General features: G+C 39.0%; 1 protein-coding gene across 5 annotated transcripts in view; it reads left to right on the top strand.

Annotated features, from left to right (window-relative positions):
- The window catches only part of LOC120745767 (transducin-like enhancer protein 4), a 46,078-nt gene that overhangs the window by 12,631 nt on the left and 16,475 nt on the right, over positions 1-16,972 (top strand). For 3 of the 5 annotated variants that reach the window (XM_040050905.1, XM_040050907.1, XM_040050909.1), the window contains exons 5-8: positions 5,723-5,785; positions 10,591-10,665; positions 11,230-11,431; positions 15,360-15,376. In XM_040050905.1, the coding sequence (XP_039906839.1) occupies positions 5,723-5,785; positions 10,591-10,665; positions 11,230-11,431; positions 15,360-15,376 (357 nt within the window). The remainder of the gene's footprint in view (positions 1-5,722; positions 5,786-10,590; positions 10,666-11,229; positions 11,432-15,359; positions 15,377-16,972) is intronic. The other 2 variants (XM_040050906.1, XM_040050910.1) reach the window with 1 other exon arrangement.

Genomic DNA, 16,972 nt, shown 5'->3' with positions numbered 1-16,972 from the left:
ACGCCCCAGCCTGTATCGTAAAGTAAGAGGCAAGGTACACTTGGACAGGTCGCCAGTCTATCACAGGGCTACAACACAGAGACAAACAACCATTTGCACTCACATTCATACTTATGGGTAATTTAGAATCAACAATTTACCTATCTCCAATAACTGTATGACATTTAACTATGTGAGCAAACCAGAGTACCTAGAGAGAACCCACTGCATATATTCTTGCTGTGACATAACAGCACTAACCACTGCGCCACCGAGCTGTCAATCCAGGCTTAACAAAAGTAGGAAAGCTATTACAAGGCTTGATGCAGAATTTTCTTTACATTTGTCCTTGACACGTTAAACCACAATAAATAGCAATAGCATACACGTGGTGTGTGTATAGTTGTCTGCCTCTTATAACCCCAGTGAGTTTCCTGTGGTTTGAAATCTCATGTGATTTTGTGAGCCCAGGCAACTAACCACTCTTACTAGATTATATCATGTCTTCTCAACAAGAACAAATTAAGTTGTTGAATTTCATACAGATCCTACATGGTTTAATTACGTTGACCATAGAAACATGAAATTATTTTGTTCAAATTACAAGTTAGACTTTTATAAATGTAACAACCACCCAACTTTCCTTTTTTGAGTGTGGTTTCATCCACTTTATTTATGGTTTAATGGGCCAAAACGCCCTCTCGTCTATTTCTTCGCCAATTTCCTGTCATTCCATCCTGTTTGCTAGAGTGACCTAACAAACTAAATGCACAGTGTTTCTGAATGATATATACCCCATGCATCAGTTTTCTAAACTTCTGTCTTCTGAATAACTGTGATTCCCTACACTTGATAAACATCTCTACCGTCTGTTCAGGTCCATCTGACCTGTTCCGGTCAGATGTCACAGAGGTGGTTTTTCTAAAAATGACTATTTCTGCTTGTCCTTTAATGCTGAGATGAGATTGTCTCTCTCAGAACATTAAAGTGTTCTCACTTAAGTTCTGGGTCACATCATTAGTCAAATTTGAATTTGAATAGACTTGTTAGTCACTCCGTTTTGACAATCAGTTACTTGGTTTTATTAAAGTTTATGTGTCTCGTCACAAAAATAGGACACACTTTGAGAAATAATTAGGAGAAGGTTTTATTGTTCTCAGTGTTTTGTCATGGGTTAAAGATTAAAGATAAACTGATTAATCAAGTGTTCATATACTGTAAACTTTAGAGTTATTTGAATGTTTAACAATCAGTCGACTATTAATAATTGGTAGTCATTAATATTGCAACCCTAACAACCTAATGACCCAAACTGTCTCCTTATACAGGCTCTAAAACGTCTTTTATCAAAGTTAGTTGAAACTTTATGATAAAAGTTGAAATGATGCTCAAACCAGCTATTAAATAATTAGCTAACATTATGAATTGCCATTTCTTTGTTCATTACCAGTTAAAAAAATAATAAAATAACCCAAGTTTAATCGCATATAAATTCACACTGTTACTCGCCATTACCTTTGATTCAGTACTTGATTGATTTATGTGCTTTCAAGTTTACTAAACAGAAACAGAGATATTGTTTAGGACTTAGAACTTAAATTGTCACCAGCAGGCACACGTGAATTTGGCTTTGATGGGAACTGACTCTATAATGTTCATGTCATCACGAGAGGAAATAGTCAGTTATGTAGTTTTATGCACTTAGTGTTGCAAACAAAGAAGGTGATGTTCATCTTTGTGTACCCATTAGTATGCGGTTCTGTGTGAGTCTGAGTCTTTTGTCTGTGTTGGCGTTTGTATTTGAGGTGCACTACTAGCACTCCCTTTGGGACAGTGGATCAGGCAATTTCCTGTTAAAAAAATTCTACCTGATCTAGAAAGAGAGAGTGCTGTGTAATCTTTAAAAGCTAGCCCTTGGGCTCAGTATAAAACATCTGATGAATACAGAGAAGCTGGAGTGTGTATGTGCATGTGCATGTATTTGCGCACACGGTTGTGTTTATGTGTCTCGTACTGCCGCAGCGTTGCTTGTGCTGCTGTCTGAAGCCTATATTTGCCTCTGGGGGCTCTGTTACCACTGATGCCAGAGCAAAGTTCACCTCTGCCAAGGTTATGTACATAAAACAAGTGCTTGGCAAGGTTACGGATGTAACTTATATATTTGTGTTGGCCTTGGAGAAATTATCTCAAACTCTGATTGCTTTTTTTCAGTAGCCAGGGTCTTAATTTAACGTGTTAAGTCAACAAAAATGTTACACTTTCCTTTATCTGTCTGCAAAGGATTACACTTTCTATACTCCACTTTCTCTCTGGGTTTATGTTTACAAATCATCCATTTAGCTTAAACTGAATAAAGCTCAAAGAGTGCAGCAGAGAATTACCTTTCAGGGATGTAGAAGGATAAGGAGTAAATCTGATAATGTAAAGTTGGACTTTTGAGGCCAATAATGAGACATTTAGCTTTAGCATAGCAGAATTTAAATGAATCAAATATAATTGCTATAATTTAAAGAAATAAATAAACATCCAGTCTTTTACAGATGAAAAATGGATATGTCATAGCTTTCTGATTGGCATATGATGAAATTATGATGCCTTTTAAAGTGGCCTACATCTTGTTGAAAACTGTCTCTCAGATATCTTTAAAAATCTGCAGAGGTTGTCATTACAAGTGACTCTAACACCCATTAAATGTTAAGGCACAGTTTATCAGTTTATTTCAAATTAAGTGCTGTGATCATTCCTCTGGTACTTAAAGGTTTACTCCAATTAGTTACAGACGAGAGTCACTTTAAAGGTCTTGGTGAGTATTATGGAATTGTGAGCGATAGTGCATTGTGTATGTGCTTTTTCCCATTATGTTGCAGAGCTAAGTTGGCTTGCCACTTGACCAGTGTTCTGCAGGGGTACTTTAAACTTCATCTAAGTTACTGTGTCCATCTCTGAAGCAGCACCCACGCTGGAAGCAGGGCAGCGACTAGAAATCATAGAATGTGAATAATATTTGGCTATTTCACGCGACTCCAGGTGAAACCATTGGCAAAGTAACCTGGGCAGAACCCAAGATAAACTTTTGACAACTTCCAGGCAACTGATTGAAGGGACTACCAATGAGAATGCAGTCTAATATATGACCTAGTAGTAAATTCATTAGAGGGTTATAGTTAACAGATGTCAGCTTCAAAGAGACACGCAATGAGCAACTTCCTTGAAGTGTGGCTGAAACTTTATTCATTACCCTTTGGTTTGTTTTTAACTTTCAACATGCACTTCATGAGTAGCTTTACATATTGTTTTACACCACTAATACAGATTATTCTGATTTATACTTAGTTAAACAAATCTATATTAAGTCTTTACTAGTCCATTGTTCTGGTCTGGTCATATCAAATTGGGGCTTGTTCAGGAATTAAACGCGATCTCTGTACAAAGACATGACCTAAGCACAAATCTGTATCGTGATTTGCTTTAGGCTAGCAGCAGAAGACTTCTTTCAGTGCTACTAGGACAATAATCTTAGATTAAAGTAGTGAACTGTCCATTGTTGGCGGTCGTGGCATATTTGGCAAAGAAGAATTTGTAAAAAGAGAGACACTCTGCTGCACTGATTCTGATATTTTTTAAATAATGCACATTGTGAGTGTTACAGGAGTTCAGTGCTGAATTGGTGCACTTCCCCTTTTATATCTCAGTTTGATAATGTTGATGTTCCATTTTGCTATCAGCTTCCATTACAAGTCTCTTAAACAACCACTTTGTTCGATTTTGTGCCTTTTCTTTCACAGAGTGACACTTTTTTTTTTATTATTATTCTGTCAAGAGGCTTGGATGGCAGGGTCCAAGGTAAATCTTCAGCATCTTAGCAGAAATGTTGTTTGATTATTCAAAGAATTCAGCTGCATTTGTTTTCAAAGTTGATAAAGTTCACCAACACTGCAAAAAAGATTTGGAACTAAGAGATAATGTCCGTGTTGAGAGAGGGTGAAAATATAAGGAGCGATAGACATTTTTCAGGATACATCAAGATAAGAGTACATGAATGCTTTATTCTTCCTCATTCATGAAGTATGTGTGCAGAGCATACACATTAAGCCTGTTTGTATTTGTGTGTGAGGTGCATGCAAATTCGTTTTACATTTAAGTGATAAAATGGTAAAAACAGGAAATGTATGGCGTGACTGTTTCTATAAATGTGTTAGAAAATCTATAAAACGGTTTTGTATTTTAGGCGGATGAATGCTTGTGTGATTGGGAGCTTTTGTCTTGCTAGTACCAGTTTGGAGCCTTTACTTTTAGAATCATTTGAATCCTTTGTCGCATAGATTTAACAAGGTGCTGGAAAATTCCTCAGAGACTTTTGTACTGATATTTCAGCTACACGTGAATGATGCTAATCTTCCACCACATCCCAACGGTTTTCTGTTGGATTGAGATCTGATGAGTACAGAGAACTCATGCTCATGTTCAAGAAAGCAGTTCGAGATAGTTTAAGCTTGACATGGCATGTTGTGCTGCTGGAACCATCCATCAGAAGATGGGTACACTTTGGTTATAAAGGGATGGACATATTTGCTGTGGAGTTTAAATGATGCTCAGGGGCCCAAAGTGTGCCAAGAAAAAGTACCAGATACCATTACACCACCAGCAGCCTGAACCACTGATACAAGGCAGGGTTGGATCCATCATATGTAACCCTGTCATCTAAATGTTACGCTGAAAATTGAGACTCATGAAAACCAAGACTGAGAAACACTCTTTCAGTCTTCTATTGCCCGGTTTTGGTGAGCCTGTTCAATCTGTAGCCTCAGTTTCCTGTTCTTAGCTGACGAGTAGTATGCAGTGTGGTCTCTTGCTGCTGTAGCTGATCTGCTTCAAGGTTTGACATGTTGCATATTCAGAGATGCTCTTCTGTATTACTGCAACAAGTGGTTATGGCAACCATGCCACATTCAAAGTAGCTTAAATCACCTTTCTTCCAAATTCTGATGCTCAGTTTGATCTTTAGCAGGACATGTTGACTGTGCTTACATGCTTATATACACTGAGCTGCTTCTGTGGTATTGGCTGATTAGAAATCTGTTTTAATGAGCAGTTGAACTGGTGTACCTAATAAGGTTACTCCTGGTAATTAGGTTTAGCAAAAATTAGGCTTAGTAAAAAAGTTGTTGCTGTTTAGAAAATGCTGGTTATGGGTTAGATGCTTAGTGAATTGAATATGTGATAATAGTGATGCTCTATATTTTTGCATGGAAATGTCTTCCTGTAGTTTATGAAACTTTCAGATATCATTTCTTGAATTTTCTGCTTTGGTTAGCAACACTTTTTTTAAGACTTACGGTGCTTTTCCTCATTCACACAACACTTTACAGGGATATCTTTGTCTGTCCAGTATCCTGTCATAGCATAACTTAGAGTTTGTAATCAATCTGCTCTACCTCCTGAGTTAGAGTTAACTAAATATTCTTGACATTTAAAATACACAAGTTCCCGTGCACCCAGAGATTTGTTTTGGAGGAAACACACTAGATATTAAACACAAGTTTATGAGAGATGTTCATCAAATTATTAGTTTCATGTGATGAAGTAAACAGGTCTTGAAATGAAAGTTATGTGAGCTATTACTTTGATATAAACTGAATCAGGAATTGAAGGCTGTGTGAACAGGATGACGCCTTCTTGTCTGCTAGAGAATTTAAACAAATTTAAAAAATGATTGTGTGCTTCCCACTTCTCTGTCTTGCAGGCGGAGATCGTTAAACGGCTGAACGCAATCTGCGCCCAAGTCATCCCCTTCCTCTCTCAAGAGGTAAGACTCAAAAATGCCTGTCACTGTGAGTTAAGAAGGAGGTGGGTGAGAGAGAGTCAGAGAGCGGGAGGAAGGGAGACAGGAAAGGGGAGAAGTGTGTGGTGGATTTTAAAGCAAGAGAAAGAAAAATATGGGGACACGCACACACACGCAGACACACACTCGTACAGATTATCCTGGGCTAATCCCCCCTGCTCAGGATAGACAGATATGCTCTGAACTTATCAAATGTCTCCCACTAACATATGCAGGAGCCAGCGGCTGAGTGTGTGTGAGAAAATACTTTTTTGTGTTAAAATACATTATAATTATAATTGTGTGCACATACAGCAGGTGGGTGTGAGAAGTGTTTTTATGCAGTGTTTATTGTGAAATTTTTAGGTGTGCGTGTGTTGAGCTGATAAATCCTTCCTCTGAGGAGCTGACAGTGTGTGTGTGTGTGTGTGTGTGTGTGTGTGTGTGTGTGTGTGTGTGTGTGTGTGCTGAGGGGTGGGAACAGCAGGAAGGAGTGAGTGTGGACTCCAAAAGCTCTCCTCCAGATTAGCCATGGATTAGGAGGGTTTAGGGTGGATTAGGAATAATGGCATTAGACTGTGGTGCTGCTACACAGCCCTGAGGCCTGCAGAGAGGGGAGGCAGGGAGAGGAAGCTGCTTTGTTTTGGTGCACAGCCTTGTTTACTGCATGTGCAAGTAAATGTAACACATTCATATTATTGTTGTGCAGCAAATCACATCGACTGTGTCTGTGTATTTCTGGTGAAAGCGCTTTGTTTTCTATTTTTATTTTTGTCATTTTCTGATAATGTTTCATTGGCCTTTGGGGCCATGTAAGTATGATTGGTCCATTTACAGCAAAGGCAATAAGTTTGTGTTAAGTCAGTTGACAAAAATGTTATTTCAGACAAATTTATAAAGAAAAAATATACTTGAGTAAATAAAATCCCCCAATTAACATAACATATAAATAGAATCATTATCATGAGGCAGATTTTATGTCTCTGCCATAAAAAGGGCCCTTTTTTAAGATCACATATGCATTCCTTGATTGACATTTACATTTGCAAGTAAGGTAAGGCAACAAAAGTGCCATCTGTTTCTGAAAGTTTTGGAATAACCACGTCCTTAAAGTGGACCAGTTATACTTTTTCTTATTTTAACTCTTTATCAAACAAGTACCATACATACCAGCTGGATTTATTTTGGAGTTTTGGCTGTAAAATTACAAAATAATTCTCATATTTCACCAACCATTTACGTTTTCTCTCTTACCTATAATGGTTGAGGAGTTACAGTAATGTGAAGCGCACATGATAGCATCTAGTTGGAGCTAATTTTTCTGTCGGGGTTCAGACAGAAGTACTTCCGGAATACAGTGGGAAACCACGACACACAGAATATCTCCATAAATGTTGTCTTCTCTTCTTTATGAAACCATTTCAATTTTATCTCTAGCACATCGCTAACAGAGTTATGATCATTTAAAGCAGCGGTCCCCAACCTTTTTTGCGCCACGGACTGGTTTATGTCCGACAATATTTTCATGGACCGGCCTTTAAGGTGTCGTGGATAAATACAACAAAATAAAACCAGTACCGGTACCAAAAAAAAGAAGATTTATTCATAAAACACGGGAAAAGACCCAGGGAAACCGAGTTAACGATAAAAACGATAAACAAATAACGATAAAAACCCTGAAAACCATAAATTTCACACACGAGCCTTAACTCTCGCGGCCCGGTACCAAACGACTCACGGACTGGTACCGGTGCGTGGCCTGGGGTGTTGGCTGATTTAAAGAGCACTTGTAAGCACTTGGGCACACCACCTGGCCGCTAGTTAAAACTATGGATCTTTGTGATGTCAAAGAGAGGAAATATTCTTAATATGCTCTTCTCAGAAGTGGTGGTTATGTACTTGGTCATGTCTGGTACACAGCTCTGGTGATGTGCATAGCAGGGACCCAGTCCACCTGCTTCTCCTACCATCTGTTTTCAAGGTGTAGTTGGGTGGGGTGAGGAATTACGCTAAGCTATTGTAGCAGTTTTCAAAAATGAAAATCTGAAACTGGAAATGAGCATAATTTGTAAAATCTGGCATTTAGTTACTCGTTATTCACATGTTCCTCGGTTGTTGCCATATCCCCAGTGAGGAATCATTCCTCTGACTTCACGGTGTTCGTGTGCTTTTGAGTTGGAAAGACACCAAGATGTGTTTAAGTCAGTTGCTCAGAGTAAAAGAAAAAGACATGTTGTTCTCTGCGAATAACTGCTTTGCCTGACTTCTTACTTGACTTACCTCAAACAAATACCTCCATGCTTATCTAGTTCCCTCCTTGTGGTTAACAGCAACCAGATATTTACTTAAACTCACCATATTTTTATGTATGACATTAACAACTCAGCAGATCATGTATCAAAATTTTCTGAGCTGATTTCTGAGCTCTTCATTTGAACTTTCTCAGTCAGAAAGTCAGTTTTTGCTCTTGTTAAGCTACCAAATGAATGCACAATTAATTTGATATAATAATTTTAGTAAATTTTGTCTGCTTTACTGTGTTGGTTATTAACCCGAATAATTAATCACTGAATAGGTAAAATCTAAAAGTATTTTGTATGATTGTATGTGCTTTTGGCTACTCCTTTATTTCCCAAGGGGGCCACCACAGTGGATGGATCCCCATATTTTCATTTTGACACAGATTTTATGCCAGATGCCCTTCCCAAAAGAACCATCTCATTTATCCAGTTTTACAACCAGCACTAGGAATACATTACCGTGTAACCTCCACCCCGAGGCTAGATTTTTGTCCCCTCCAAGTCCCAAAACAGGTGTAAAGTGAATATGTTAATCACTAAACCATCGAGCCACAGTTTTGCTGTGATTGCAGGTATTGTTTCATATTTGGAGTCAGATTTTCCCTTACAGTTTTACAAGAAATTATAAGTAATCAATCCTCTTTAGGCAAATACAAAAACAATGGTGAAACAGTTATTCTGTAAGAAAATCTACTTCAGTGCACTGAATCCTTCGTGCCATCTGAAGGCAACAGAATATGTACATTGGTAAATATAGAGCCTCTAAATTCAGACGTCCTCTGTCAGAGTGCAGAGGCATTATGCAAACTATCACTGATTATCTACGTTCAGTCCTGTGCAAATTTTAACAGGCTGCTAGGATACGACCCTCTACAACTCCATCTCATTAGTATCGCGCATCATGTTGTCCTTCTCAACTTTTTTCAGTTTTCTCAGCTTTTCGTATTTACTCTTGAAATGCATCACAGTGGAAACACTGCAGCAGAATGTCTGAGGTAGACTTATTATTTTGATTTCTTTCTCTTAAATGCCCCCCTCCCTTCAATACCTCTTTGAAAATGGTTTACCTCACCAAGCCTTTAACTTATACTAGCAACATCTGCACATCTAAAACTGCTTCCCCAAGTGTGACATTCCAGTGGAGCCTATGGTGTAACAATATACAAAGAAATGAAAAGCATCTGCACAGATTGAACTCTAGTGTTGATTATACGACTGATTTTGGATTGTTCTATTTTTTTTTTAGAACTGTTGCATAAAAAGTGTTTGGCACAATTTATATAGTGGATCATTCCATGTGTGTGTGTGCGTGCGTGTGTGTGTGTCACATTCAGACAGGTTAGTCTGAGCCTGCAGAGGTGTAGCTGAACTCGATGGTCAGGTTCATTTCCACACCTGATAAGCTCTTTCATCTCGGGCGTACTTTGATGTTTTGCGCTCCTGGATGAATCTCGCTGCTCTCTCACTGTCTGGATCTGTCTTCCTCTCTCTGTACCCTTTGTATGACTTTGCCCTGTTAGCTGTCTGCCTCTCTTGGTACCCATCTTTTTTCCCTATGTGTTGAACTTTTTGGAGCTGTTCAGTCTCGAGACGTGTGAGCAGACTGAGCAAAAATCAGAAAACAGTGCCGCATAAAATTTTAATAACAGTCTCAAAGCGGAAACATTAAACCAATCACAGAATCCACAAAATATTGTACGAGTCTGTAACTGAATTTTTGGCCACTTGTAATACACATCTTTAACTGCCTCCTTTGGACATCCACTTGTTTGTTTGTTTTTTAATTCTCCTCCACGTAGAGGAAATCAACCAGCCTGTGCAGGTTACACTTGACTAACTAGTATACCCTAATTAGCTGCTAGCTGCTTCTTCTGCCTGATGACTTTTAATGAATGCACTGATGGGTGTCAGATTCTGAAGCGAAGCAGTGAAGTGCAGTCATGATTCAATGGCCTCGGGGAATCTTGGCTGTCTGGCGTTTGACCTGATTCTGGTCAGAACCTTGAGTTTTAATAAAAAGGAAAAAATATATATCAAGTTTCAGGTGATTTTATAGCACGCTCGTGTTACTGAACATTGATGTCTGTTTTAATGAGATTGGCATATTTGACAGTCAGTACATTGTTAATTCTGAAGAAATTGCAGGCTGTGTGAAGTTACAGTGTGCAACTAACTGACAGCTGCTTTTTAGCTGTGAATAAGGTTTGATAGGCAAAGCACAATGATGGATTCAGATGGAAAGCAGGTTAAAAGATATCACAGAATGCATTAGAATTATTGCTGTACGCATATGCAAGTTCAATGTGATGAAACGAGATAAGTTCCTGCTCATGTTACGTGTCCATTCCAGTCCATTTTAAATGTTGTTTGAATTTTGTAAAGATGTTGTTTGTAATAACTATAAAATTCTTTTCATATCATTCTTTTCTCCATCTCAGCTGCTGTTTCAGTTTCTGGTTTTTTTTTTTCTCATTTCTGTGTGTCTCTCAGCATCAGCAGCAGGTGGTGCAGGCAGTAGAGAGGGCCAAGCAGGTCACCATGGCTGAACTCAACGCCATCATAGGAGTGGGTGTATTACACACACACACACACACACACACACACACACACACACACACACACACACACACACACACACACACACACACACAGACACACACACAATTAAATACAAAATGCATAGATTATTTTTTTACAGCAATGTTGGAAAATAGCTTAAGAGATTAATTGAAAAAGAATAATGTGAGGAGAAGAGTAAGTACAAAGTCAGATGTATTCATAATAATATACAATAAAACCAAAGTATTTTGTATAGTAGTAATAGCTAACTTCTTTCTGCAAGAAATTTGAATGTTTTAGCATCTTTCACAGAAATTGTCAGTTATATAAATATCACCGTTTATGTTGGCTAATAAATCAAAGGTTTTGGTGTTTTTGATCAAATTAAAAAAAAAGTGTATCTGATATTTAACTATTCTAGCTGTAGTCTACATGTTTCAGTTGCTATCTTTTCCCCGCTCACTTTGAATGTGTTTTTCTTTCCTTCTCTTTCCTTTTGTCACCTACTTATTTGTATTTTATCATGCATGATCTTTCAAGTCTTAATTGGTGTTTCTGTGTCTGGTTCAGCAGCAGCAACTCCAGGCTCAGCACCTCTCTCATGGCCATGCCATCCCTGTCCCGCTAACACCCCACCCAGCGGGCCTTCAGCCCCCTCTGCCTCCTGGGGCCAGTACTGCCAGCCTGCTGGCTCTGTCCTCTGCCCTGAGTCACCAGCTGCCACTCAAAGATGAGAGGAAGCATCACGATAACAACAGCGAACACACACGAGGTGAGGTCTGCTCTGTGTGTGCTGTTTTTATATAGCAGGTGTTGATTTTGGTTTGTGCGTGCTTGTTTCTGTGTGAGTCTTGGTCTCTTCATGACTGAAATTACCCTTGCATTTGTTACATCTGCTTATATGTTCAAAGTCACAATTTGAGTTTTCAAACTACTGCTTTAAGGTTTACTCTAATTATGGTTTAGTCAAAAAGCGAGTTACCTGATTATCAGGGGCAAATTCTTACACAAGGTAGATACAAAGATACGCTCTCAGTTTGTTTACTGTAAAGGCAAAAAGAAAGCACACTCTCTGTCAGTTCTAAGGTTTCCCCAATTGGGATAAACCTATCTAGTCTTTTCAGCCAAGGTGTATCAGGTCTTAAAATCAGGTAAACACAATCTCAGTTAAACAACAACAGATGATATATTGCATTATGTCATTATTTAACAAAAACTAAGCCAAAACGCAGAAGCAGCCTGTGAAAAAGCTTCAATAGCTTGTAGAACCACCTTTGACAGCAATAACTTAAAGTAATGCCTTCCTTATGACAGTCTCTCACATTATTGTGGACACATTTTTGCTCACTCATCTTTGCAACATTGTTTCAGTCACCTGAGATTTGAGAGCAGACCTTTATCTCCTGCTCTCTAAAGGTCCTGCCATAGCATTTCAGTTGGTCTGAGATCTAACTGTGCCATTGCTGCGTCTTTTTTGCTTTTTTTGCTGTTGTAGATTTGCTGTTGTATTTAGAATCATTGTCCTGTTGGATTACCCAGTTTTAACCAAGCTTAAGCGTTCAGACAGATGGCCTCACATTAGTCTAGAATATTATTATATTATTGTATTATTATACAGAGGAGTTTGTGGTTAACTCGTTGACTGCAAGGTGCCCAGATTCTGTGATTACAAATCATCAACCCTGCATTGCTGTGTTCTACAGCTGATATGAGGTGTTTGTTTGGATATGCTCTGTTTGGTTAAAGCCAGATATGGCGCTGTGCATCACGGCCAGACATCTCCACTTTGGTCTTGTATGTCCTCGGACATTGTTCCAGGAATGCTGTGGTTTGTTCAGAAGCAACTTTGCTAACTTTAGCTGTGCTGCCATGTTCTCTTTATAGAGAAAGGGCTTACTCCTGGCAAACCTTCCAAACGAGCCATATTTGTAATTGCACTGTCAGGAACTTTAACAGTTGACATGCTAACTGAGGGCTGCAGAGTCAGGAATGTAGCTCTTTCTCTGTATTGCATTGCAAGGTCTGATCTTAGGTAAAATTTGCTGGGATAACCACTCCTGGGAAGATTAGCAGCATTCTTGAATGTTTCCTGCTTGTGAATATTTTTTAATGATGATAATAGACTTCAGAATGTTTGGAAATGGCCTTATAAGACTTCCTTAATTAATGGGCAGCATCAATTGCTTCTCCAAGATAATTATTGATGTCTTTCCTCCTTGGCATTGTTTTAACACACCCCTGAATGTTAACGACGAGCAAACTGCCAAAGTCTCTGTTTTTATAGAGGTGCTCACACTTGCTGATGATCAGTTAATTAAATGGGTGTGCACAACCTGACTGCTACTTACTTACACACACTGCTTGTGCGTTTTGGCTTTATTTGTGTTCAACAAATAATTGCACAGTATAATATATCACATGTTGTCATTCAGCTGAGGTTTATTTCCCTCATTTAAAACCCGCTGAGGACAAGAGGTTTTGATTATGCCTTGATGTGTGCCGCCTTATAATTGTAAGAAAGTACACTTTGTTTTTATCGTGACTCTTGGTGAGATAGTTTGAAGCGGACTAAAATACTTCGCAACAACTTGGCTGTTTTATTTCACTCACAGACAGATGCTAAATATATTTGTTAAACATAAACATCAAAGCTTAAATCTTTTGTTCAGTTAATGATCCAAATCCACTCTTATATGTCAAAGTATTCAGCCAGCATTACGAATTACCACTTGTAATGGCTGATGCTTAATTGTTAGTGCTCTGAATGAACAGCAGTTAAACAATTAAAAACTGATTTGTCTTTATGCCATTTTAATTGGCCTAATAGGAAGCAATACACAACCACCATGATGCCTCTTTTCTGCTGTTCACACAGAGCGCTTCTAATTCTTCTCTGAGCTGACTTTGAGCTCAAGCATTTAATTACTCTTCATTGAGACTATGTGTGTGCATGTGTGCGTACGTGTGCGTACGTGTGCGTGTAGGTTTGAAACTGTGTGCCAGCACTTAATTACTCTGTTGCAGCATGTCAGTGAGGGTTTTTACAGTGCAGCAGAGCAGTTAACCTTGCACTGTAGCTGCAGTAAAGCTAACGGCTGCTAACTGAGGTAATACTTACCCACCTAAGGAGCACAGTCACTAAGAATACAGTTCCAGCTACAGCTTGCTTCCTGAAATGACTATGTGAACAAAGGGAATAAAAACTTTCTTTTTTCCCCTTTTAGTATTTTAAAAAGCATTTTCGCTGGACTTCACCACATTTAGAAACTTCACTGGTCAGTAATAATGGTTAATATTAATGTGTTAAAAGACTGACACTGAAAATGACGGATAATGTACAAACTCTAATAAATAAAAATCGATTCACTATGTCAGCTGAGAGCAGAGTACTGAGGCAAACACAAATTAAACCAACAAATCCTCCAACATTTATCTGAGTTGTTTTTTCTACTTTCTTGCTTTAGTTGTTTTTATCTTACTGCCCACTTTTATTTTTGTATTGTATGTTTTGGTTTAGGCACCAACACCACTTGGTTAGCATTTAGGCTACGTCCACTTTTTTCAGTTGTTTTCACAGAGTTGTGCATCCACAAACGGCCGAAAATGCTTACGTTCCACTACCGTGCATGCATGAAACACAAGAAGATTCGACCTGCCTCATTTACTCTGCCGCTTATTTACTTTCCGGCTCTTTGAAACCTCGCGGCAAAATGTTGAGGAAAAGCACAGAGTTGTTGCTGCGAGTGACACAAAAGTACAAAGTTGCAAAATCGAGTGAGAGTTAAAGAATTTGAAGAAAAGCCACCTGGAGCATATACAAGCTGATATTAATCTTTAATAGGGCTGTCAAAATTCAGAGCAAACAAAACAACTGCTGTATAATGCCCTCCGCTATCTTAGTTTAACTGGTCGCATGGCTGCGACCAGTTAAACTAAGATGACTAACATGCCTCATCGTTTTAGAAAGTCTGCGTTTTTGCGACGCGAGAGCACCGTTTCCAAATGTATGCGTTTTCAAGAGCGTTCTCAAAACGCTGCATTTTCCATCAGCGAAAACGGTCTCAGTGTGGACGGGAGGCCAAAACGGAGAGTGAGTGTGGACGTAGCCTTAGTGTTACCAGTGTGCTGAGTTCTGCCCCAATAAAGTTGCAAACATCAGCACACAAGTCTTAAAGCCGAAAAACGGAGGTTTCCACTTCTTACTTTATCTGAATCCTCAAAAGGTTCTCCAAAACTTTGCAATTAGGATTTAGAGCAAGTTAGGTTGATTGATTAATCTGCAGCTGCTCCTGTTCATTTGTCGAAGTGCCTTGGGCAAAATAATGAACTTAGAGTTTCCAGTGTGTAGAGGTCTGCTTTCAAAGACACCCCTGTCACTATCAATGTGTGAAAGCGTGCGTGAATGGTTAATTGAGAGCAAAACTGTAAGAGATTTATCTGTTAATTTGGAAAAGAGGTGTAAGTGCTATTTATTTGCAGTAGTGCTCTAATAGTACCCGTCAAGATCCATAAACAGTAATGAAATTCCCCACTATCTTCATCAAAAATATCATAAATTCGCCATTAGCTCTCTTTTTGTATCTGTATGTATCTGTTATATGCAGCAGTGTGTGTGTTTGTGTGTTTGCCAGTGTGTTCTTGTGCTTCAGACATTGAATCTGTCATTCTTTTTTTCTATCTCATGCCCTCCGCCCTCTCAGACAGAGACTCAGTCAAGGTAAGTCCTTCCTTTCTTTATTCCCTTTGTAAAAGAAAAAAAAAAAGACATGTTTAGAGCATAGCTTCACTTCTGCTCGCTCAACTTCTCTGTGTCATTTTGTACTTTGAATTATTTTTGTTTTTGTTGATATAAAAGGATAGACAGGTTTTGATTTTTATTCATAACGCACACAAAAAGCCTGTCTGTGATGAAATCTTGATGTTGGCTTTAAGGATGTGTATGTGCACGTCTGTGTTTAAGTAAAAGAGACTGTTAGAGACAGCCATCAAACTGGAAACAGTTCTGTGACATTTCCAAGATCCTAAATATTTACACATATAGTATTTGATTTAAAACATTACTGTAAAAAGATATTGTTAATATGTTCCCACAAAGCTCCGAACATGTCGGACTGGCGACATGTTCGGGGTGCATCCTGCCGCTCGCCAAATGACAGCTGGGATAGGTTCCAGCCCCCCTGCCACCCTTAATTGGATAAGTGGTTAAGAAAAAGAATGGATGGATGTTCACACAAATGTCCTATTATGAAATTTTATTTTATGCTTGTCAATGTAATTGGAAATGAAAATGACCACACTAAGGCTTAAAGAAAACATTATAAGCTTCTGATCTTATTGTCATTTTCATATTCTTCACTTGTGCTTTGTGTGTAATAAAAATATCAGATATGGGAAACTGGTAACAGCTCGGGAAGAAAAAAACAAAACAGTGTGAAAGAGAAACCCCAAGGTGAGCAGAGAAGAAAGTGGGGGGGAGAAAGCACAGTATGGTTAGTGAAGGAAGGAGGGAGCAGAAAGAGGCAGCGCAACAGATCACTGTTCTATCCAGCGCTTGTAGTAATTAGTCCCTTAAGCGCAGCGTTTTTCCCAAGGCAAACATTTGGTTTGTTGAATACTCAATGAGCAGATTAGCATTTCTTTATACCAGCAGCCTGAGCGCACACACTTTTACACAAACATGCATGAGTTTAGAAGCCTGTGCATGTGTGTGTGTGTGTGTGTGTGTTCTTTGGTGTTTTGGAGTAGGCGGAAACAGGAGGAATGCTCTAACTGGAGGTATGTTTGTTATCTCTTGCCCCCCATGTAGTTTTCTCCTCCTCCACACACACACACATGTTCAAACACACCTGGATGCACATGCACATACGCTCAGAGGTGTAGGCACCATGATGGGAGAGATTAGCAGTGTGTGTGTGTGAGTGTGAGGTCACAAGAACGCTTTGATAAAGATAGAGAGAGGCCAGAATGATGGATGCCTTTCATTAGTGCCCTGTGAGAACACACACACACACACACACACACACATGCAGAGCTGCTCTTTGACATGGCGGCCAACAGTCACTTCATGAAACCAATAAGCCCCTTGTCAGTGGTCTGCAGTTGCCTTGGCAACAGTCCACAGAGTACAGTGTGTGTGAATTGCATGAACATCTGTGCCTTAATGTCCTTGGCGTTAGCACCTCACACACTGATAAAGCTACGTGAATGTAAACGCTACTGGTGTGTGTGCTTATGTGTGTATAGACGCCAGTACAGGCAGTCAATTATGCAGTTACTTTATGGTGCGTTCAAGGACTACAACTTCACAGACCTG

Source organism: Simochromis diagramma, unplaced genomic scaffold (assembly GCF_900408965.1).
Source record: "Simochromis diagramma unplaced genomic scaffold, fSimDia1.1 OVJJ01000131.1, whole genome shotgun sequence".
Classification (NCBI taxonomy): Eukaryota; Metazoa; Chordata; class Actinopteri; order Cichliformes; family Cichlidae; genus Simochromis; species Simochromis diagramma.
This window is presented reverse-complemented; position numbering and strand designations above follow the sequence as displayed.